The sequence below is a fragment of the Artemia sp. Qi Xiang Cuo genome, chromosome 8 (genome assembly GCF_049724085.1).
Source record: "Artemia sp. Qi Xiang Cuo chromosome 8, ASM4972408v1, whole genome shotgun sequence".
NCBI classification, from domain to species: domain Eukaryota; kingdom Metazoa; phylum Arthropoda; class Branchiopoda; order Anostraca; family Artemiidae; genus Artemia; species Artemia sp. Qi Xiang Cuo.
This window is the reverse complement of record NC_142801.1, coordinates 1,260,176-1,284,755: the sequence shown is the minus strand read 5'-3', so window position 1 is coordinate 1,284,755 and position 24,580 is coordinate 1,260,176. Positions and strand designations below refer to the sequence as shown.

General features: G+C 34.6%; 1 protein-coding gene across 1 annotated transcript in view; it reads right to left on the bottom strand.

The window, feature by feature from the left end:
* Positions 1-24,580, bottom strand: part of LOC148949055 (uncharacterized) — a 120,153-nt gene that overhangs the window by 15,482 nt on the left and 80,091 nt on the right. Inside the window, exon 5 of the mRNA XM_089092809.1 lies at positions 9,815-9,944. Coding sequence (XP_088948935.1) covers positions 9,815-9,944 — 130 coding nt within the window. The remainder of the gene's footprint in view (positions 1-9,814; positions 9,945-24,580) is intronic.

Sequence of the window (24,580 nt, the reverse complement as noted above, 5' to 3'; positions counted from 1 at the left end):
CCCAAAAAACTGAAGTTAAATATAGTTCCGGGAGTGAGAAACCATTTGTAATGCATATCTTTATACAGCGTCTCGTATAAGTACCGGGTAATCGCTATCTCAGCTTTGCTCTTCTCGACGCGTGACTACTGGTATCTTGAAAAGTACCGAAAAAAGTTTCAAAACCAATTATGTTTTGCAATAACAAATGACTCACTAACTATAATTTTTATTGTGAACTTTCTATAAGATCCACATAATGTCAAGGACTATCTGGTGCTTATCGTCAATAGTTCTAGTCCACTACCACGATGCGTGGCGCACGCCACCTGACATAGACGATTTATGAAAGTGAGCAACTTTTCGGATATCATATTTTTGTTCCTTATTGTTCATTTAACAATGGAGGAAAACCAATAACCCGCAGCTTCTTTCAAAAGAATGGCTGATATTGATTAATAAAGACAATCAGAGGGACTCAAGCAAAAAACAAGGCTCATAATCAGCCACTCCATATCTTTTCTTTGGTTTATCTAGGGGGAATATTTGGAAAGACGTGATCCTGTTCTCCCCAAGAAATTTCTAACATAAATTTTTGACACTTTAACGACACTAATATATTTCCAAAATGAATGCTGACACTCTAGAAATGCGACATGGAATGCTTGAACGAAAAGAAAGGCACGTTCGTTTTGAAGAGTTGTGATGACAACTCGTCTCTTAGATGATTATTTTTAAGACACTGATTATTTTGATTATTTGATTATTTTTAAGACACTAACAAATTAAAAAGCAGTAAAACTCATGCTCAAAATTAATATGCACCAAATTTGGGAGGAACCAAGGTTTTTTCATTTTTAATTCGGTCACGTAACATTCCAAACTTGTTTATGATATTACTATACCATAACCTTTTTTTTACAGCAAGTTTACTGTAAAAATGAGTAGGGTACTTACATGTTATAGCGACGACACTGTTGTTCTTGATCTGAGTAAAAACGGTTTCTCTCTCTGCATTCGGAGATAATTAGCTTAGTCTCAGTGAGAGAAACTACAATACAGCTATATTTTAGTTAAATATTTCATATATAGAATTGGTTAAGTTTGGTATTTATTATAACGCGTTTTGGGCGGCCCGATTACCATAATTCTATGCTGTAGTTTCCATAATTTTGTTCCTAAATTACTAATATTTTTATCATATTTTGTATATTTCATTAGGATTAACCCGGATTAACCTAACTTCACTTCTTGGGTGTGGTCGCTATAACCCGTAAGTATGCCTACCATGAGTAGTTTTGTCTACGGAAACTTTTTTAAGAAATAAAAAGTAAGGTGTTTTGCGGGTCAAGCCCCTCAAATATAATTTTAGGACTGACTCTATTCACCCTCCCTGCGTATGCGCTGACCCTTATTCTATTGTCAGGTATGATATTATAAGACCAATCAACACAAGTAAGAAACAACTTTGTAAGAAACAACCAACTCAGAAGACCAATTTAGAATAACAAGTGTAGGCTAGTATTATATAAAAAAAAACACAAAAAAAAACAAAAAAAAAATGGCCGGCGAGTATAGTGTAGACCCGGCGCCGCGCCGATGAGGGAAGACCGACGGCGGCGGGGCAAAAAACAGCACGCCGCGCCGCCGGGATGATGTCGGGGGCGCGCCGTCCGCGCGATCAATGTTGACCGCAAACATTAGTGTTTTCATCAGTCTTTCTCAAATCACAGCTTCAATTTACAACAGATTCGAGCCTATTCATGAGTTCAAAAATTCACAAGTTGCTGGCTGGAAACTGGTCTTCGTTTGAAATGGGCGACTTTGATATTGATTGTTTTTTTTTTTTTTTTTTTTTGCTCTTTTGTATTCCTAATAAGCCTTATCGCATTAAAAAATGGTTTTTCATAACAATAAAAAAAAAAATGCATTTTAAAGTTTTTATGGCTTCTTTATAGAATATATGTCATACAGACTAAACTTGAACTGCTGCTTTTTTATCGCTTTTGGATGCTCTTTTGGATGTTATTCATTTTTTCTTTTGGGGATTCATTCCAAATTATAAACTGATAAATACCTAATATCAGTCAAATTATAAACTGCATCAAAAAGCAGTAAATTTATCAAATTGAAAAATATATGATGAACACTTCACATGAGAACACTTCAATTACAAAATTAAATTAAAAAAAAAAAAAATGAGGGTATGAGTAAAGGGGTACAAAGACAACAACAAAATTGTCGAAATTATTCAGATATACCTCAAGTTATTGGAAAACTGAGTGATAGATTTGCCATGGCATTCCATAATATCCAAAGAATAGAATTAAAAGGGAGCACACACAAAAGCCAAATAAGGCCAGTAGCCTATGAGAAATCGCAAAATACCCAAGACTTAGAAGCTTAATTTTTTCATAATGCCCTTTGCCTATATCTGTTTTGTCACATTTAAAACATTTGAAATGGGCGACTTTGATATTTATTTTTTTTTTTTTTTTGCTCTTTTGGATTCCTAAGAAGCCTTCTTGTATTAAAAACTGGTTTTTAATTACAATTAAAAAAAAATGCATTTTAAAGTTTTTTTTGGCTTCTTTATAGAATATATGTCATGTAGGCTAAGGCTGAACTGCTGCTTTTTTATCGCTTTTGGCTGCTCTTTTGGATATCATTCATTTTTTCTTTTGGGGATTCATTCCAAATTATAAACTGATACATAACTAATATCAGTAAAATTATAAACTGTATCAAAAAGGAGTAAATTTATCAAATTGAAAAATACATGATGAACACTTCACATGAGAACACTTCAATTAGAATGACACAAAAAACACTTAATAGTTTATTGCCTATGAAGAAAAATGAAGTGCCAGCTATTTTCTTAGGTAAAAAATGAAAAGCTCATCCGTTTTAAGTGTAATTAAATGAAATGATATGCAGACTGAAGTAGCTCCAGGAAGATATTGAAATGTTCATCCTAGTTTGTCACTTTTAATCCAACCAAAATATTAGGACACTTAGTATCAGTAATTGAGTTTAAGCTTTGATTTCCAAATGATCACAAGAATTACCAAATTTAAGAAAGTCGCAACAATAAGTCACCTGTGGTCGAAATACTTAGACTCCTCTTTGATCCCCACCCAGGCTCAAAGCTTCTGCTATGGTCATTTCCATGGAAATCTCCAAAGAGTTTCTTTTTAAAATAGCTTTCAAGCTTAGTTAGGGGTATTTAGACTTTTTTGCTTTTCTTCAAAGCTTTGAAAAAAGTGTTATAATATTCCAAATGTTACATTTGTGCATATTTTTGGTAATCATTTGTGGGGTGATCGAATTTTCTAAACCACTGTAGATACGTAAGAACATTGCAACATCTAGTATCCTGAGGTCATAAGACTGCCAAAGACTCTGGTACATATGAATGAATGTTTTCAAAGTAAATATTTTTCATCAATAGGAAAAAAAAACCGGATTGGACGCATATGTCCCTTTCTCTTTTGACGATAAGACCATTCAAGTGGTGTATCAAGTATAACTCACAAAAATCTTGTTAATTTTGTCAAGTTTTGAACTTTTTGGCATCCCTGCTTTCAATAAAAAAAAATCAAGGTACTATCACTTAAATATAATAACTCCCTATGCCCCGCTTCTGGATACCATCTTGATAGGATACCGTCTCTGCTTTAAATAAAAAAAAAATTAACTTATTGGCACCCCTGCTTGAAAAAAAATCTAGGTATTATCATTTAAATATGATAGCTCAATACCCCCCCCCCCCTCTGGATACCACCTTGATAGGATGCCGTCCCTGCTTTAAATTAAACAAATGAACTTTTTGGGATCCCTGCTTTCTTTAAAAAAAGAAGAAACCACTCATGTGGAGAATGAAATTAAGCTCTTTTGTGTTGGTGTTTGAGCCATGTTTGTTCACAACATTCTTCCGGAGGAAGTGAGAGCACTTAAAAGTTTTCTTGGGGAAAACCAAGCTTTGGAGAAGTTATTCCTCCGAAAAGTGCATTTCCCACAAATATTAGAAGCTATTGCTCTTTTGTCCATTTTCTTTTGTTTTCAAGTAGGGGGGGGGGTAGTGTATCCCACTCCTTCCTGTGGGCCCCATTGAGCAAATCTAGGAAGTTTTGACACATTTCTTGAGCCAGCAAAACTTCATGTTTTCACCCATTTTCAGATTCCCTAAAAATAAACATAGAAGAACAATTCCTACATTAATTAAACAACTCTAAAATTCTCTGACATAAAAAAATATCCCTGCGTTTTAAGCGAGTTTTATTCCAAGAAATCCATTACAGAAATCTTGACAGTTTTCAATGACACTAATGTATTTCTTTCCATCAAGTGCTGAATCATGAAATGATATTCTTGAAGAAAAATCACGTTCTTGTCTAGAGAATTGAATGTCGTCGAAAATAAAATGTGTGTAAAAAAAGCTGTTGTTTTAAACCTGAAAGTTTATTAAGAAGTATAGAATAAATTTTATGATCAAATTATTATTATTATTTATTTCAAACACAGCGTATTATTTCAAACACAGTCAAGAAGTAAAGTTAGGTTAATCCTAATGAAAATATTTCTTACTTCATAGTATGCAGAATAATTGTAGCTAACACATTTTGCATGCAGACCTGCTATACTTTACCTCAGCCCGCCCCCCCCGAATGTACAAATATATAGCCCAAATTATATATTTTCAATGCATTTCTTCCACCCGTAACTTGTTTTTCCAGTTTTTTTTTCGTCACAGTTGATTCAATTTACAGGTACAAGGGTAAACAAGAACATTGCGTGAATAGTAGGAAAATATACAATTTGGGCTATGTTTTTGCACATTAGGGAGGGGGGCTGGAGGTAAAGTATAGCGGGTCTGCATGCAAAACGTGTTAGCTTCAATTATTCTGCATAATATGAAGTAGAATTGTTTCATTGGGATTAACCTAACTTCATTTCTTGGGTGTGCTTGGTATAAGACGCAAGTACCCCCACGTAAACATATTTTGTTATTTGATTTTGGGTAGGCTTTATGTAAGTAATTAATTTATTTTTGGTACTTGCGCATTATATCTAACCCACCGCTATACACGAAGTCAAGTTTGGTTAATGCTAATGAAATAAAATAAAATGGGATGAAAATATAATAGTTTAGAAACGAATTTGGGCTATATATTTACACGTTAGGGGTGGGGGGTGGTGGTGGATAAAGCATAACATATATTAAAAACGTAACCTAACCTAGGTACCCCCCGCCCCCGTAAACCACAACAAACAACAGTTTAAATATTGTAAACGCGATAAGAAATCACGCTTTGCAATCCATTTATCTAGCAAATACCCGTTTGTCTGGTTTTCCTTGTACAGTCTATAGCGATGGTTTAGATATAATGCACAAGTACCTTATTATTAAATAATAGGTCATAAATACACATTTTTAAACTTCCTATATTGCTAAATAGCCTGTACTAATCTTTGCTTTACGAGTAGTTTTGCTTTAGGCTGTGTGCATAAACAAACAATAATCTTTTGTTGCTTTCAGGAATTGTAAAGGTCTCCTAGTGATAATACCAAACCTAGTCTCATCATTTCTTTTCTTTTTGCCATGTACTTCAAAGATCCTACTCTTCATCAGAAGGGTGGGATCAGACGATTCGTAAGCCCCCCCCCCTGAAAACTACTAAATAAAAAAAATTATTATGCCAAAAAAAACTTAATGCCCCATAAAAATATTTTACTTTTTAAAAACATAACATCAGTGTCTAATATAGCAGCCCTCCTTAGCATAGGTATGCGAACAGAAAAAAGAACGAAAGAGAAGAAAAATAATACATTCTAAGTATGTAAGAACGCTAAGTATGTTATACATACTAGAACAATAACCAACAAAAGTATGTTCGCTTATAAGGAAAGAATATATTCCTTATTTTGTAAGAATGTATTCTAAGATTTTTTTATTATCCTTTATAATAGTCAAAATTATGGGCTTCATTTCATACCTCATATGGGAGGCACAAGGCAGACAGAACTAAAAAAAAAGATACAGCTACCGGTACTGTTCTATTAGCCGGGCAACATGCTCCGATATTGTATAGCGAACGTAATAAAAGAAACTAGTCAAGCAGGTTTTTTCGACGCAGAATTCCTATGCAGAGCATTGCAATCAGTGGTTTCTCAATCCGTTTACAATATTTAAACTTTAGTTTTTTGGGGTTGAAGGGGCCAAAAAAAAGTACCTAGGTTAGGTTACGTATTTAATATATGCTATGCTTCACCAACAACCCCCCTCCCTAATTTGCAAATATATAGCCCAAATATGCTTCTAAACTATTATATTTTCATCATAATTTAGTTTTATTTGCACATTGATGATAACTTGCACAAACAAATATCTCTTAATAAATGAGGGAAAATTGAGAATTGTATTTTTAATGAAAAAGAACTTGTTATATAGTTTTAGTGGTAGGGGGTGCCAAATTAAAAACAAAAAAGAATCGTGGGTTAAATATCAGCAAAAAAAGCTAAAACCATAGGGTACAGTTTAAAAAGGTACAACTTTCCTTAGGAGGTGTAGTTGTCCTTGGGAATCAATATTGTTTATATCTGAATTTTTACGAATGAAAAGCGTTATCAAATTCAATTAATTGCCTTTGTTTTTTAATTTTCACGGTTCATCATGGCAACACGAAAATTTGGTACTGCCCGAAAATCTTCATAATTTTGAACTACCAAAAGAGAGGTATTAGAAAATCGGGGTTTTTGGGTATAAATAGACCTAAGATTTCAAGATTAAATAGACCTTGATTTATTTTCATGTCATTGGTACTGCAATTTATGCAAGTGTGAAAGTTTCTACGGTGTAGGCTAATGTGAAGACTCCATTAGTAAATAGTCAACTAGCGTAGATACACAAACATAAAGATATGCCTCTACATAATTTTTAGCAGAAAATGCAAGTCATTTTGGGAGCGGAGATACAGTAAATCACACCATCAGCCACTATTCTTCAAGCCAAGCAAAGTGTGGTGTATCACTTTCACCTATAGTTATAAGGTGCAGACTTCTAAATAAAAAGCAATAGGACTACTAAATCTACTATCGCTTATAGTTATAAGATGCAGACTTCTAAATAAAAAGCACAAGGACTACTAAATCTACTATCACCTAGGTGCAGACTTCTAAATAAAAAGCACAAGGACTACCTACTTTAATACGTGTTAGTCAGACACGTATGTATGACTCTTCTGGGGGACGCCAGTAACAAAAAATAAGATTAATTTCATTTGATAACTTTAATAAGAATGGCCCAGAAACACAGGAAAGTCTGGGATTTCGGGGCAGCACAAGCTCCCTCCCTTCCCATCATAAAAGTCCCCGATGCTAGTGATGCTATTTACACGCTGAGAAAAAAAAACTAAGCCAACGATAGTTTTAAATAACTTATCTAACCAGCGTAATTTCCAAACACAAAAAGGATAATCTCTTTGACGTAACAGTACATTAGGTAATATAGCGGGGGGTACAATAAAGCTGATATACACCTCAGCGGGCTATGGGTTCCACAGAGTTACGCAACGCACGACACAATCCCTGCAACGTTTGGCAGAGTTCTGCCATGCTTGAATTACTTTCACCACACTTGGAACGCGCCACCTGGTGCAAATCACTTCTAAAACTCGACTACCCCTTATACTGAATGCTAGTTTTTCGTGGTTTAAAATTTTATTGTTAGAAGCATAGTGATATTTATCTTGCAATTGCCTTCTGAATCCCAGGTCATAGAAAAAAAAAAACAATAAGAGCGCAAATGGAGCAGCAAGAATCCCAAACCAGAAAAACAAATTATAAGACCAAAACCTATAAATTATAAATAGAAGAATAACAACAAATTGTAGCAAGAAAAAAAGCGAAAGGGAATGAAAAATATCAAATTTCACTTTTACATGACTAAAACATTTCGATTTGTAAAAGTCCTCGTCAAACACTAAAGTAAATAGGCTACATATTTCGCTTTGTGCCCTCTCGTTTTTTCTTTCTTTAAAACGAGCAAACATTGTTTCAGTTTCATTTCTGAAGAAACTAATTTTCTCCAGCTTTCTTGGAAGGTGAAGCAAGGGAACACTGTCATGTCTATATACCTTAAACACCTTCCCCTAAGCTATTCTCTTGAGAAAGAGACTTTTCCAAAAGCTTTTGATCAATGAAGTATTGCATGAAGTGGCCTCGGAATTTGAGCAATGAAAAAAAAAAAAAATGTTTTTCCTGATAAATATAGTCGACTGTACTATTAATTGTCAGGGTGTCAATGGGGATGGGGGATATTCTTCCCTATATGCCCCAACCCGATTCTGAAACATAAATTCATAGGGATAATTTATTTTTTTAAATGCCTTTTTTGTATTATCAATAAACTAATGAAAAAACAACAAACTTGCCTTCCTAGATTTTGGCTCTACGGCCGGTAGCCTTTTTCAACGAAAAAAAAAAAAAATAAGGAAAAAGAAAATTTTTTCTTAATAAAATAATATAAAAAATAACAACTAACACACAACAGAGAAAAGAAAACCAAACAACCCCAAAATAAACAAATAAATATAACTCACATTTTAAACCCTTCCAAATCTGCAATTACTCTAATCACTGACAAGACAAAAAAATATCTATAGTCCAAAACAGATAAGTTGTAGTTGTTGTTTTTTTAGATGGTTTTATTTTTTTTAATTTTGCTTCTTTTTCCTTAATTTTTCCGTTGAAAAAGGCTCCCGGGCGTAGAGCCACAAACTATTCAGATTGTTTTATTATTTATAGTTTTGTTATTTTTTTGTGTTTTTTTTTCCACTGCTTTATTTAAATTAAAGCTGTTTTTCTCTCTTAAATTTTTTCGTAAATGGAAAAGCAGTGGGGCTTAAGAAATTATTTATGCCTGTCGGTAAATCACACAATCAGTCACTAGTCTTCAAGCCAATCAAGCATTGTGTGTCATTTTCACCTCTTTTCGGGGGACACAAATAAAAATAAAACAAAATTACTTTATTTGTTATTTTGAATAAGAAGTGCCATAAATTCGGAAAAATCTATGATTTCGGCAGGGGGAGGGGCTAATTGGCTCTTAACTGTTACTGCATTCTGGTTTCACATTATCAAGTCACGCAGGTCATTTCAGGTTTCTATAGGGAGGAGTGGGGGGCAGGAAAATTTACAGTAAGGGACCAAGACTGCAGCAATTTTATTCTCGTACTATTCTTAGAAAATTGTCCCAACAGATTATAAATTAGAATTTTTTTTAATTTGTGGGGTAGCGAGCTCTTGAGTAGTTATCACACTATTTACAATTTTTTTATGCTAAGGGGTTAAGCTACGTTACATTAAGTAAACCTTTCACACTTTAAAAAATCCTTCCAAATTACATTAAAACATACATAAAACCACAGTATTCATGGTCCAAGATCACAATCAAGCCATTCAACATTGCAATCTGGGATGGAGATTCAAGCTCTAATCAAGCGTCAAAGGCTTTCTAGAAAAAGTTTATGAATTAATTTTCAAAATTTAATAATCGCTCACACAAAAATCCCATCTTGTTACTATTATTTTGACTTCTCTATAACGTGACATAAATTTACGAAACGTAAATTCTACTAAGAGCTTGAATCTACGTGGAATTGCCTATGTTAGAGACAAAATTTACTCCATAAAATTGCATAAACTCTTAAGTTATCCAAATGTTAAAGGACCAGTAGACTCAGCATTTAAATAAAATGATTGTCCAACACTTTTTAAACTTTGTTTATTCGCTAAATGTTTTGTGCCTTATTCCGTATAGTTTTTTAATACTTACCCATGGGTATCTCAGCATAAATCCCATCAGACAATGAAGTTTCTCCCGATCTTTCCGAGGGATGCCGACTTCGAAGGGAATCCCTTGTCGACCGAGTCGTTTTACTACTCCTCCCAGAGCTCCGACTTTCCTAAAATTCAATAAGACATTAGTTTTACATGCAGTGAAAAGCACGATATAAATTAATTTATGATAAGAGACTGATCTTGTAACACCTTGATCTTGGATCTTGTAACACCTACATCGGGAGCACTCCTTTAGGGGAAAAATCTTGCTGAAAAGTTTTCCCGGGGAGTAGAATAAAGAAGGATCACAAAATTAATAATGTTTCGAAATTATATTGTCTACAAACTACTATATTTTATCTTTAAAAGTCTGATTAGGTACTTTTCAATTAGCTGGAACCCACGCGATATATTGTATACGGAAGATGCTAAGAAACTAGTCAAACGGGTTTCTTTCAAGAGAGAATTGGATTGCAAACCTAACTTAGGTTAGGTTAGGACTAATTAATAAGTCCAAAATCAATTTCCATCCAAATGAGGGTGTTATATAGGTTAGGTTACGTATTTAATATATTTTATTCTTTACCCCCCCCCCCCTAATGTGCAAATATATGTCCCAAATTTGATTCTAAACTATTATATTTTCATCCTATTTTGTTTTATTTCATTGTCATTAACCAAACTTGACTTCTTGCGTGGGTTCCAGCTAATTGACAAGTACCAAGGGTGGCAAACCTCCACCCAAAATATACAAAACTATGCCTAAGCATTTGCTATCTAATAACACAGTGACTACGTCAAACGTTTCCCCCGGTTCCTCTATCGATACAATAAGAATTTTATTTACAAAACTCCCGTTACCAAGGATTTTAATTACTCCCCTTACAATAGTCATATGGATCCTCCCATTTACATCCCTATAAATTAAACAGATCCCTACGGCCCCTGCAAAAAATAGAGTGATCTTGGATAAGGGCATACAGGAGACTCATTGTATGAAAACTTTACCATTTTTTTCAGCATAGAGGATTGTGATCATGTACTCACGGTGAGGGGAAACTGAATTCCAAGTGAAAAAGTGTATACTTAATCCCAACCTTTACTCTTTGGTTATCGATCAATTTGTGCTTAGAGCCTCTTCACTGAAACGCAGAGAATTTTACTTAATAACTTAATAATTCAGCAAAAAGCTATGATAAGTAGAGAAAATGGGATGTTTTATATTGCGCTCGGGTTCAAACTAATTGTACCCGTTAATTTATTTAAAGAGACCTGGATTTGAAAGATGGACAAGCACAATTACATGGAAAACAAAGAAAGTTATGGGACAGACAAAACATTTCAAGATTTCGGATGCTGGCTTGAAACCAAAGCCCCGTCATCTTTACACCCCCCCCCCCACCCCGAATCCGTAAAATACTGTCTCTTAAATAGAATTTTGATCGCATCCGTACAAGACTTGGAGAAATTTATGATAAAGAGGGTGAAGTGGATGCTGTTTTTATGACATTTCCACCAGAAATATTGTCCCCATATAATGAAATTTTTACCAGAAGAGGGGAATATTTCCCCAGAGAGTAAAAGGGCAAGGGCACATAAACCTATTATCTAGACATTCTAACGCCCTTCTATTTCTCAATTTTTCTTGATACAAACATTAGGATTCAGTGGGAAGAATGCCGGATTTTCTTTTCATGCTCACCAAGAAAATGTTCCTGGCAAATGGGGTTATTAGATCCGGGTATGTACAAAGGAGCTCTTTCGGGAGGGGGGGGGTCAAATATAAAACAAAATTTATTTCATAATTTGAAGAAGAATTGTTAAATAATTTGGGAAAAGATAGGGTTTCGTGTGGCCAAGGCCCTGAGCCCCCCCCCCTTCCTGTATACGTCTCTGATTTTCCCACATTTGCATGAGATCTTGAAATAAAATAATTAGCAGTAAAACTTAGCAAACCCAGATTACAACTTGGAATGGAAAAGAAAACTGACAACTGAGTACCGTGTTAGGGAAGTTCTAAGTACACAGCGGCTAGACATAATCATGAAAAAGAGATAACAGAAGAAAACGACAAGATTTCAGACAATGAAGAGACGAACATACAAATATTTTGACAAGGAGGCTCCCGACAAGCAGTCCTCAGTAAAAAAAGAAAACAGCGTCAAACAAAACCGGTTTGACAAAAATACAAACTTAACAAACAAAGTAGTGCAAAGAAGGGGAAACATCAAAACATACATTAAGAACTGCACAAAAAAATTTAGTGATTTTTTGGTTGATTTAGTAATTTTCTTCAATAATCTAGTGATTTATGTGCTAATGTAGTGATTTTTTTTATTTATGCGATATACAAAATCACTAGAAATACTGATAAATCACTAGGGGTGCAACCCTGAAGATGATTTAACAGCCGCTTACAATTGATAAAAAGCAATCCGTTGCGTTATTCGGCTTATATGGCACATTACAAAGATAGGTAAGAGCCGCCTCCCTCAAGATACATGCTACTGAGTCCCTCTCAGCACCAGGAAACCCAAGCGACGGAAAACAAAGCTTAAACGAGGGTTCGAGAAGGATGCTACCCAATACAGGTTCCATGGAAGTCTTTAGCCTACAGTGCTAGAGAGGTTTTCATTGAGACGCACCGTTGTTACCTCATGCACCAGCCATTGTGGGACTAAGTAGCTCTTTACGATCTTAAAGTGAACAGCTCAAATCACTAGGTACTTTTAGATATAAAAACAAAATTCTTCCTTTTTGGAGTCGCACTGTGCCAACTTGGCCAAAAACTGCGTTATGATCGTTGGTGGATAAAAACGACACAAAAGGGAAATCAGAGCACTGGCCAGGAAAAAAATCTTTGCCAGACATTTTCTACGAGAAATCTTGACAGGGTAAAAAGAAAGAGGGAAAAAGCGCTTATAGACGGAGGCTAAATGACGCGTGTTTGAAGTTAGCATCCAACAAGATCAAATTTATAGTCAGGAACCCTAGAAGCTGCAGAAGATTTCCGGAACTAAGCTATAAGGTTATATGTAATTCATTCGTTTAAGCTTTCTTAAAAAAAGACCTTTGCCATCCTATAGGCTATAAGATATAACCACGAACCCGCTCAAACCGTTTTACGTAATAGATGGTAAGTAAAGAGAGACCCTTGTCACAAGAAACAATTTCAAAAAATATATATTTGATAAAAATATAGCACCATAGAGTTTAATTTTTATGTTCGTTTCAAATATGATAAAAGTATCCTTATTTTAAAGTTTGTTTTTTCAAAAGCTATTAGCCTGCGAGAATTGTGAAATCTCAGAAAAACGAAGAACACCTCACGAAAAGGGAATTGATTTTCTAAGTTTCATTGTCAAATTCAGTGAATCAGAGAAGCCCAACGCGGCATTATCAAGTCCCAGTCTACAAAAATACAACCTTGAATATTTTCCTGAGATGAATGGTCACTGCCAGCACATGCCAAGTAGTTCTTCGGGACGTTTAATAATAACACAATTTTCGGGAGGGGAGAATATTAACAATCAAATTTTATTTGATAATTCCAATCAGAAGCGCCCAAAATCCATCGAAGCATAGGAATTTGGGAGGGGGGATTGAGGCTCCCCGTCCAGGTGCATCCCTGGTCATTTCTACATGTTAATATGTTTGCTTTTTTGAAGGGGCGATCGTACCAAGCCAATGAGAATTGTCGTGAAATATTCAGGCTTATAAGACAACAATTCAAAAGATATTTATTTATATAGGCTAGCTTCCAAGTTTCAGAGGTTATACTACCGCAGGGTTGCACATTCCCCTTAAAAATGCGTGCAAAATAAACCGTATTATAGACCGCTGACATGGTAATACTAAGGGTTATACAGCAATGCATAATTACGCTAGACATTGGGGGGATGGTCGGTGGATCTTCTATCAGGTGGCTAAACACTCAAAAGAGCAAGTGTTTTTAGACTTTCATGAAAGGTTCTTGATCAAATGGAAGTTTTCATCGATATGGAGGAGGGAATTCTTCATTTTGAGACATATATTTACACTAAAAGAGCCTGCTATATGGGTGCTGAGGCGCTGATAGCTCCTCCTCTTTTCAGGCGGAAACAATAGTTTTCAAACAGAAAATGGTGCCTCTTAAATCATTAAGAATTGATATATGTCCAACATTAGTTTAAAGAGCTTCTTTGCTCCGCCTTTGCGCCGCGTAGGCGTGAATTCAATTCTTTTGATTAAAATTCAAGTGCTAATCAAAATTAATGTGCCTTATTGCTAAAATTGTACCGCCGTATATTTACTTACAACTTGGATTAAACAAAGAGGAAAAAAGAGATTATTTTTGCAGAGTTCGGTGGTCAAAAGTCCTGCTTTGACTTGATTGATTCCCGTCAGTGACGGAGTTTTGTAAGCCAATCATATTATACCTTAAACGTAGGCCTATATCAGAAACGGAAGCCAAAAAACGTATTTTGTTTCTGCTGTTCCTGTGTAGAATTTTGGGCCAGTCCCAGAAGCATAAAGTTAAGAACGTCAATTTATAATTCTATTTCAATAAACTTATCTAGTGAATTAATTCTATAAACTGATTAAAATTAGACTAATTTCTATTATTTTTTCTATTTGGTTTCTCTCTTCATAAGTCTTTGGATATTAGTTAATTACTAAATTAATCAAACGTTTAAATATGTATGGGCCTGTTTTTTTATATTCATAATGAATGAAGTAGGCTATAAAGGGTCAAACCATTTGTATACCATGGTGCACAAATGGTGAACACCACGGTGTACAAACATGTACACCATGCCCCACATGGTGTAGCCTACATGTTTTTTTAAGTGCGTGACACCTCTGTATCTTCAATTATCTAAGATCAGACAAGCAGTCAGAAGTATGACTAAAACTAAAGGTCCTGACAAAAAGAAAAAAAAGGAATAGAAATCCAAGAAGAAAAAGTTGGCAACATGGATTATATTGCGAAATATTAGACATAGATCAGATTTGTGAATAATTTACGTTATTCATAGACTTTAACGTCAGAGTCGTACTACAGGAGCAGAAAATTTAAATGTATGTCGGAAAAGCCCTATATGAACCAAGGCCGTGATCAGGAGAGGGATCAGGGGTTCAGCCCCCTCCCCCAAAAATTTTTTTCAGACACGTAAAAACCTAATGGAAGTGTAATAAAAACCTAATGAAAACTCGTAAAAACCTAATGAAAATGAAAATAAAACACATTTTGGTGTATTTTTAAAAGTTTGTTTTCGTATCCCCCTCCCTTGAAAAAAAAAAATTTCTGGATACAGCCCTGATATTAATATTATTTTGATCCAATTCCGGAGGCATCATTTGGGGGGAGCCCAGATTTATCAACCCTCCATACATTTGAATGATCACCCCTCCCTGAAAAATCACCCCTCCCTTCTATATGATCTTCAAAAATAAATCCCTCCTGCATTTTCGTGAATTGACGCCACCGCCCGGGTATTAGTGTTGGGCGATATTCAATATCGATATTGATATATCGATATATCAGAGCAACTATCGATATCGAAACGAAATATCGACATCGAAAACGATATTTGAACAGATTTGACTATTTTCGGCCTTTTCTGCTATTTACAGGTGAACGTCCTGCAGAAAAGATCCAACATAGAAAATTGTTTTGGAAATGGCCGAGAAGAAGAACAACGATGTATTTAATCCATTGACTCATACATGCTGATACACAACATACTTACCTGTATCCATAAGTTGGTATAGCTGTTCTCGAACTCAAAATACGTTTAGTCAGGAGGACTTCCAAATGTTGCTGAGAACCTCCAAAAGGCCTTGGCTGTATTAATGCCTTCTAAGCTGATAGGCCTTGCTCATATAAAAGAGAGTTGGCTTTCTATGCTGAATCCAAATATACAGGATTCATTCAGTTTAGTGTTCCCATCAAAAGATACGAGCCTGTGAAAATTTGGGTGATTTTTTGGAAAGGGGAGAAACCCCCAAAAAGTCAAAGAATCTTAAAGAAAAGTGTACCATCAGATTCAGCATATCATGGAACCCTACTTGTAAAGATTTTAACCTCCCGTCAGCGTAAATGTAGAATTTAGTATTTTTTGTCAGAATAAAAATCACGGATGCATGTTTATATATTCCTCTTTCTTTCTCCAGCGTGATCGCATCAATTCAAAGGCCCAAGAATGTTGGAAAAGTGCTCGTTTGAAAAAAAATAACAGTTCTAGTTCACTTTTAAGGTGACCCGAGATATTAGAGAACCAATAGCCCACCTCTCAAGGCCTTTTTCCTTGAAAACACCCGATCCCAATTTTGAGATATTCATTTTGTTCACCATATCTGAAAGATCGAAAAAATGTTCCTCCGTAGATAACCTGACTCCCCGCAACCTGAGGAAAGGGCTTTAAGTTATGAATTTGCCTATTGTTTACGTATAATATTTTGTATTTGTAAGTAAACAGGCCTTTTGCGGGGAGGGGGACTTGTCGGGGGGGGGATTTTCCACAGGTAGAATTTCCCATGGGCAGGGAAGTTTCCGGGGCTGAACTAACAAGGGGGAATTTTACAACGGAGAATTTGTCAACTCCTATACAAAATTCGTCATAATGTTTCTCTGCCGATTCAATTTTTGATGTAGAGATGTTCCGAGGAAATTGTCATGATCCCCCCATAGTACCCGGGGGAAGGGCTATAAGTTATGAATTTTGTCTGTTGTTTACATATAGTTTCTGTTATTTGGAAGTAAACAGACGTTTTTAGGGAGGGAAATTTTGCGCAAGGGGATTTTCCACAGGTAGAATTTCCCATGGGCAGGGAAGTTTCCAAAGATGAACTTATAAGGAGAAATATTACACAGGAGGATTTTCCAGAACTCTTATATCAAATTTATTTTACTTTCTCTTTGCCGATTCAATTTAACATCTAGAGATGTTCCGGGGATATTATCCGGGGTAAATTTTCAGAGAGGTTAAAATTGCCTGGGAAATTTTTTTGTGGGAGGGAGGGAGTTCGCACGGGGGAAATTTTCCATGGGAAAGTTTTCAGTGGGAGCAATTCTTCGTGGCAGAATTTTTCGCAGGAGATATTCTCCAAGTGGAAATTTTTCGCGGGAGAAATTCTTCATCAGAGGATTTTCCGTGGAAGAAACTTTCCATTCGGAGGATGGGATTTCAATGAAAAATTTCCTGTTGAATGAGTTTTCCGGCATGATTTGAAAAAGATCAAAAATTAAATGAAATACAAGTCTTTTTTTTCAAATGAAAATAGGCGTAAGAGAAATTTCTAGGCAAAATTGTCCACAAGAAAATATCTGGGTGGAATTTTCAGCAGGGACGAATTTGTAGTGATGATTTCCTGGAATTAAATTAAAACAACCAAAAATTAAATAAAAACAAATTTTTGTCAACGGAAACTAGGGAGACATATTGAAACTTGAAACAAAAAGAAATCTTACCGTATGCGAGGGGAGTTACCCCCTCCTTTAAAGAGTTCCAATTATCTAAAAACAACTCCTGAAACACAAGGGCTATTTAATTAGAATAAGAAGCTTGTTTTTAAAATACTAGAAAAACGTATATGAAGGGCATCCCTCTCATATACGGAATAATTTCTGTTCGTTTTAAGTTTTAATGCTGAACCTTACTTTCAGTTGAAAAAAATCTGTTTTTTTTTTTTTTTTTTTTTATTTAATCACTGAAAGGTAGAACAAATGCTCAGGGAAAAAAAATTGACATGTTGCTGAGTTTGAATAGCCAAAAGTAGTCAGTAGGTCATATTTCTTTACCCTGAGCCCGAGTAATTTCAAGTCTAGATTTCTATGATATTCACTCTTGTAATCGAAGTTTGTTTTTATTGCTTGATTTTCTATTATTCAAATTTTAAAAAAATAGTGCGAAACACACTTTTATTATAATTGTTGGTACTTTTCTATCAGCCTGTACACATTCGAGAGTTTGGATCTACAGGTACGGGGTAGAAACAACCGCTATGCTTGGGAAATAGATAGGATAAAATAATAATAATAATATAATAATATATATTGAATCTATAATATGCGTACCATTCAGAATCAGGGATAGCAGATGCGGATAAAGACTCATCGCTTTTAGAGGACAGAAAACGCCAAAGGAGAGAAGGATTAATTTTGACCCGTGTAGATTCGATATCAATTTCATATGTAAAAAAAATCATCATATAAAATCATCAATCATATAGATAATTTGGGCTGTATATTTGCACACTAGGGGGATGGTGGGGTGGGGGTTAAGTATAGCGGGGCTGCATGCAATAACTAACCTAACCTAAATAAACCAAAATACCAACTAAATATTTATTAAAATATAGCTACAATGTAGTTTTCCACTGAATCGAAGCTAATTGTCTCCGTATACAAACAGCAATAAACCGGTTGTTGTATGATTTTATAGATTCAGATTCTCGAGTGTGTAGTGGCTAACAGATAAGTACCCAATTTTTTTTTAACTTTGCAAAGCCTAGAGTTAATCTGAATAAAAGAACTGATCAGAAATATCGAAATCGATATATCGAATATCGAAAATAAAAATATCGATATTTCGATATATCGTTTGATCAAATTATCGCCCAACACTACCGGGTATTCTCAACTAGTACCTAAGTCTTTGTATCTTTTGCAAATCCGCGGTAGATACAGATTGGGAATCTGTAGGTTATCTCACATCTTTATTCTGATTGGTCAACCATGAAAATCACGTAAAAGTTGAGCTTAGTCCAACCCACCAAATTACGAATAGGACAAATTACGGCCCCTGCAGTCGTACCTAATTTTGTTTTAACCTACAAGTGTGATAATAGTCAGACTTAGGTCTGAAAAACCTGGGTTCAATTAGAGGGTTTATTCAACTGCCGCTCTAGAATGTGAAAAATACTCGTTTTTGTATTTTGTTTTTTCATCTAAAAAAGAAAAGATGCAAAATACACCCCCCCCCCCCCCGTGATCTTAAAGAATATTTTGTTGGATCTTCATTTAGAAAATCCAAACCCCCTACATTTTTTTTCAAATAGGCACCACACATCAGAACATTTCTAGAGGGATACGTAACCTCCTCCTTGAAGATTTCAGTGTGTGCAGCCACCATCACGTGTCATTACAAAAAAAAAAAATCCCCAACAAGACAAACCTCATTGAATTTCTTTTCAATTTAAAAACCACTAGACTTTACAGCCTTGTCAAAAAAGTAATCACGACAGACCTATTCTGACCAGAAGGAAATTCATGCGGTGTTCTTGCTATATCCGTTATTTCACTAACTAGACAAACACCACTGAGCATGTCATTCATCACCGGGTGTGGTTTGAAACTCAATTAGAGCCTTTATTACTGACAACTAGTATCGCTATGCATCTAAACATGAGTTTTTTTCATATTTTTAAGATATTTTAGGGCTATCCTGTTACATAATAATAGTTTTTTCTCATGATCTTGTGGACCAGGATCAACTAGTGACCGTATCCGGGGGAGGGGAGGTTGCCCAGTTTGAGCCTCCCCCTGATACTTTTGCCCACCTCGTAAAAAAGGCAAGACATTTGCATATTAACAGATTTTTTATGCTTTAGGTAAAAAAAAATTGTACACCCCCTCCCTCAAAATAAAATCTCGGATACAGTCTTGCTTAGGATATCATTCTTTTGAATACAGATAGTCAACAAATCAGGGCCAACAACAGCTTTGTAGCCAACGATTCACCAACAGAAATCACTAATGATTTAATAATTATTCAAAAATTTTGCTGGTAGATTTTTGACGTTAAATTCTAGATTGAAAGCCCCATAGTATCATCTTTTGCAGTAGGGATGGCATCCAACCATTACATTGCGGATCCTGTTATTCTCATCCCTCAACTGTATTTACTACAGAAACAGCGCAGTGAAAAAAAGCACCATCTCACATCATCCTTTTGATGCGTCTTGTGAAGTGTGTTTTGTCCTCTTGATTAAGGTATTGTCTTTAGCCTATACCACGGCCGTATCCAGACGGGGGGGGGGAGTTGCCCCCCCCCCGAAATGTTTGTCCGACTCATTAACACGTAACAAAAATGAATATTAACAAATTTTTGATGCGTTTATTAAAGTTTTTTGTAACCCCCCTCCCCCCGAAAAAAAACTTGGTACGACCCTGTCTTAAACTATATTAAATATAAAAAAAAAACACACTTTTCAACTGAAAGTAAGGAGCCATATTAAAACTTAAAACGAACAGGAATTATTCCGTATATGGAATAATTACCCCTTCCTTGGGGTAGGCTATGGAATAGCCTACCCCTTCCTTAAGTTTGATCAGTCTTTTTTAAAGGATTGTAACAAAAAGTCAAACAATCATAGCTAAAAGAAAGGTCTAGATGGGGTTGCAACCCCTTGGCTTGGTTGGGTTTGTTCATGCAGTAAATATCCATTTGAAAAAAAGGGGTTTTCGTCATTTTGTGGCATGAAGCAACAATTTCGCCCCAAAGAGGGAGAAAAAGTTAATGATTGAAAATTTGATAGAGCTAATCCAAATGTTTTTTTTCTATCCATGATAAGTAACACTGCATACCTCTGCCAACAAGAGGTAACTGTACAGAATATTATAATGTTTCAATTACATTACCTTCAGTAGGTATGAATTACCAAATGTATGTTTTTGGTATGCTCCGTGAGATATTGCAGTTAATCCCCCTTTTGACACAATTGTAAAAATATTCCTGAGAATCAAGAAGGATACGGTGTCACCCCGCAGCACCTTTAACGAGGATTAGTGCAAATCAAGAAAGACAAGATTTAACCCTTATACCTCTTTCTATATTTACGACGTATGAATGACCAAATTTGTGTTTTTTGGGTATATAATCATTTTATTTTAAATAAGCCAAAAAGTGTCATATGCGGGGGCCTACATGTTGTAAGACATAGAATCATCTCGCCCTTCATTAAGTCAGTGCCATTTCGTTGACTATAATTACATAGCGATGTGCTGTAGCGAGTTGTGGGCTCTGAGATCTATGCTCTCTCTGACTAAAAAATGGAGCCATAAAAAGAAATTAAAAAGCATTACTCAAGTACAATAAGCAAAATTACCCTAAATGCTTTGTTAAAAGGTAATAATAGAAGTTCTTCGAAGTTGCACAAACTTTGCCGGTTCTCTCCGCATAAAAAATATCGTCCAACATTCTACCTTATCTACTAAGCATTTCTGATACGTACCCCAAGAATTTTGTCCATCGGAAGGTATAAATACAGCCTAATTAGTCTTGTTAATGATTTTCGCCTGGTCCTCATTGCATGACAATACCAACAAAACCGCAGAATTAAACCAGAAATCTAAGTTAATTAAATAAAAAATAAAAAGAATTCCATTATTATCCCATTCACCCTTAAAGCAAGGTGTCCTATGGATTAAATCCCCGAAACCCATGATTTTCCCATAGGATTGTAGACACTCTCCATATGGTAGTTCCCTCTAAGAGTTTAGATTGCCATATGGACCCGGGGTATTGTTAGTTTTTTGTCCATTTTTTGGGGTGAACATATGCTGTTTGCTTGGAGTCCTTTTAATGTAAAAGAATTTTATCCAACTCTTTATGGTAATGACCGGAAAGTACCCTAAAGAGAGTATCTTGTCAATAGAAAACGAAACTCTAAAAGACGAAAATTTGAAGAAACACATGCATAAAAATAATCTACAATTTACGCCCATTAAAAGCAGGCAAAGAGCCAAATGAAGGCAAAGAGCGACATAACAAAATTAACATTAAAAAAGAAACTATTTTGCTCCTTAAAATGATATTTAAGATAAGCTGGGACTGATAATTATCAAGCGAAGTAAGATAATTATCAAGCGAAGTAATTCAGCGATTATAATCACTGATACACTCTGTTAATTACAGAGTTCATCTTGACAATCTTGACAGTCATAATTTGCGGGATCAGACTTATAAGAATGGAGTTGCCTTTTCAGGGACATTTCAATATATTATGTTTAGGTGGCACGCATACAAAGAAAACTCAATAATACTTTACAAGGCAGATTCAGTACAGTAGGACATCGAGGAAGCAGTAATTCAAAAGTCAATTATAAGTTTATAAATGATAAAAGTTGTATAATAAATCTATAATATATCTAAAAAATGTATTATACATTTATTATAAATATAGTATATGATAAAAATATGAAGTTAAAAAATAAAAATAGGAAAATAATTAAGTTATAAATTTGACATTGGAAAAAAAAACAGAATTTTTTTTAGGTGTTCTAATTTTTATTAACGGGAAATGATTAGCACATGAAAGATTTTTATTTAAACTTAAAAACAATAAAAACAAAATTTGCATGACTAAAACTTAAAATTTCAGCTATTTCTGCATTTTAGAAAACTATAAGACTTTCTTTTTGCTCGTCAAGGGTTTTAAAAATGCTTAGTTTTCTTTGAAAAACTTCTTTTCTCGGAATGTTTTTCTTAAAAATAAGCAACAGTTTTTTTGCGTAAGAAAGGTTTTTTTCTGACTTTGAAGACGAGATTAGCCCAAATGGTATATCAGAAGCTGAAAATTTACTATTTATGCATTGTAGAGAAGGAAATGTAACATATCTTAGGAAAAATAAATACTCCTAGGCATCTTAAATTCAAATAAGATGTAGTAGGAATAGACCAGTCCATCGTGCATGGTTTGTGTTATAGCATGAACTATAAACACTCCTTAGGAAAAAAAAAACAGTACATAACAATTTGCATTTTAGAATTAGGCTACTATATTTAATGAACGTTAGAAATTATGGAAGTACAAGCACAGCAAATTAGTTTATTTGAAATAGCTCTTAACATAATTTTTTTAAGGTAGTATGAGACGACTAGAGGAAGATTACAGAGCTTGGATTTTTTTTTTTTTTTTACGGTGACTCCTGTAGTTGACTCAGCAAGGAAAAATGATGCATATTGATTTCTAATATCAAAATTGTGTATGTAGTTAGTTTATGTGAACAACCAGTACCAAGGACATTATATATAATGTCCACGGTACTGGTATGTATATATATATATATATATATATATATATATATATATATATATATATATATATATATATATATATATATATATATATATATATATAAAGTAGACTAAGAAGTACCATTTTGCCAAGGCCCCTGTACCAAACAGGTTTTTTTTTTCTGGTAGTCCTATTCTACAGGTCATTACATCTTTGCCAAGAAATTTTTTTTCTGGTAGGTATAATCTGGTTTGGTAGGTACAATCTGGTTAGGTGGGTATAATCACATTGCCTATTCAAAGGTAGCGTGCAATTTAAACTGTATCAATCATTTTATTCCAGTTTTTCTAAAACCAGTATTGTCTATAACTTAATTTACGTAGGTTAAACTTCCGATGGTTAAGAAAGCGTAACAGGTAATTAAAGTATGGTTTTAAGTTGAAAATTGTGACGTAAAAATAACTCAGTTATTTGCTTGCGTGTATAGGAATTCCCATGTTATTTGCTTGTCTGTATTTTGTGTTAAATAAGTAGTTTTTCTATCTTTTAAAAGAGCTTTACGGGGTTTGAGAGACTCAGATGCCTGATTCCGTGAGATTGTTGTTTACTTGGTGGTCATTAAAAAAAAATTTTTTTTGCTAAATTAGTATTTTTTGTATAATTTAAAAGGGGCTTAAAGGTGTTTGAGAGACTCCCTAGCCTGATTATGTGTCGTTTTCATTAACTTGACTGTAATTATAATATAAATTGGTTTGTTAAATAAGTAATGTTTGTATATTTTAAAAGATGTGTAAGGGAGTTCGAGAGACTAACTTGCATAATTCCGTGTGGTTTTTGTTTACTTGGTGGTCATTTAAAACGAAATTTTTATGTTAAATAAGTAGTTTTTGTATCTTTTAAAAGAGCTTTAAGGGGTTTGAGAGACTCAGTTGCCTGTTTCCGTGTGTTTTTTCTTTACTTGGTGGTCGTTAAAAACGAAATTTCGTTGTTAAATATGTAGTTTTTGTACCTTTTAAAATAGCTTTAAGGGGTTTGAGAGATTCAGGTGCCTAATTCCGTGTGGTTTTTATTTACCCGGTGGTCATTTAAAACGAAATTTTTGTGTTAAATAAGTAGTTTTTGTATCTTTTAAAAGAGCTTTAAGGGGTTTGAGAGACTCAGTTGTCTGAGTCCATGTGTTGTTTGTTTACTTGGCGGTCATTAAAAACAAAATTTTTTTGTTAAATAAGTAGTTTTTGTATCTTTTAAAACAGATTTAAGGGTTTTGAGAGACTCAGTTTCCTGATTCCGTGTGGTTTTTGTTTAGTTCGTTTTATTTAAAAACTAAATTTTTGTTTTAAATAAGTATTTTTTTATATTTTAAAAGAGCTTTAAGGGGTTTGAGAGACTCAGTTGCCTGATTCCGTGTGGTTTTGTTTACTTGGTGGTCGTTAAAAACGAAATTTCTGTGTTAAATAAGTAGTTTTTGTATCTTTTAAAAGAGCTTTACGGGGTTTGAGAGACTCAGTTGCCTGATTCCGTGTGGTTTTTCTTTACTTGGGGGTCATTAAAAACGAAATTTTAGTGTAAAATAAGTAGTTTTTCTATCTTTTAAAAGAGCTTTAAGGGGTTTGAGAGACTCAGTTGCCTGTTTCCGTGAGGTTTTTGTTTACTTGGTAGTCGTTAAAAACGAAATTTTTGTGTTAAATAAGTAGTTTTTCCATCTTTTAAAAGAGCTTTACGGGGTTTGAGAGACTCAGTTGCCTGTTTCCGTGTGGTT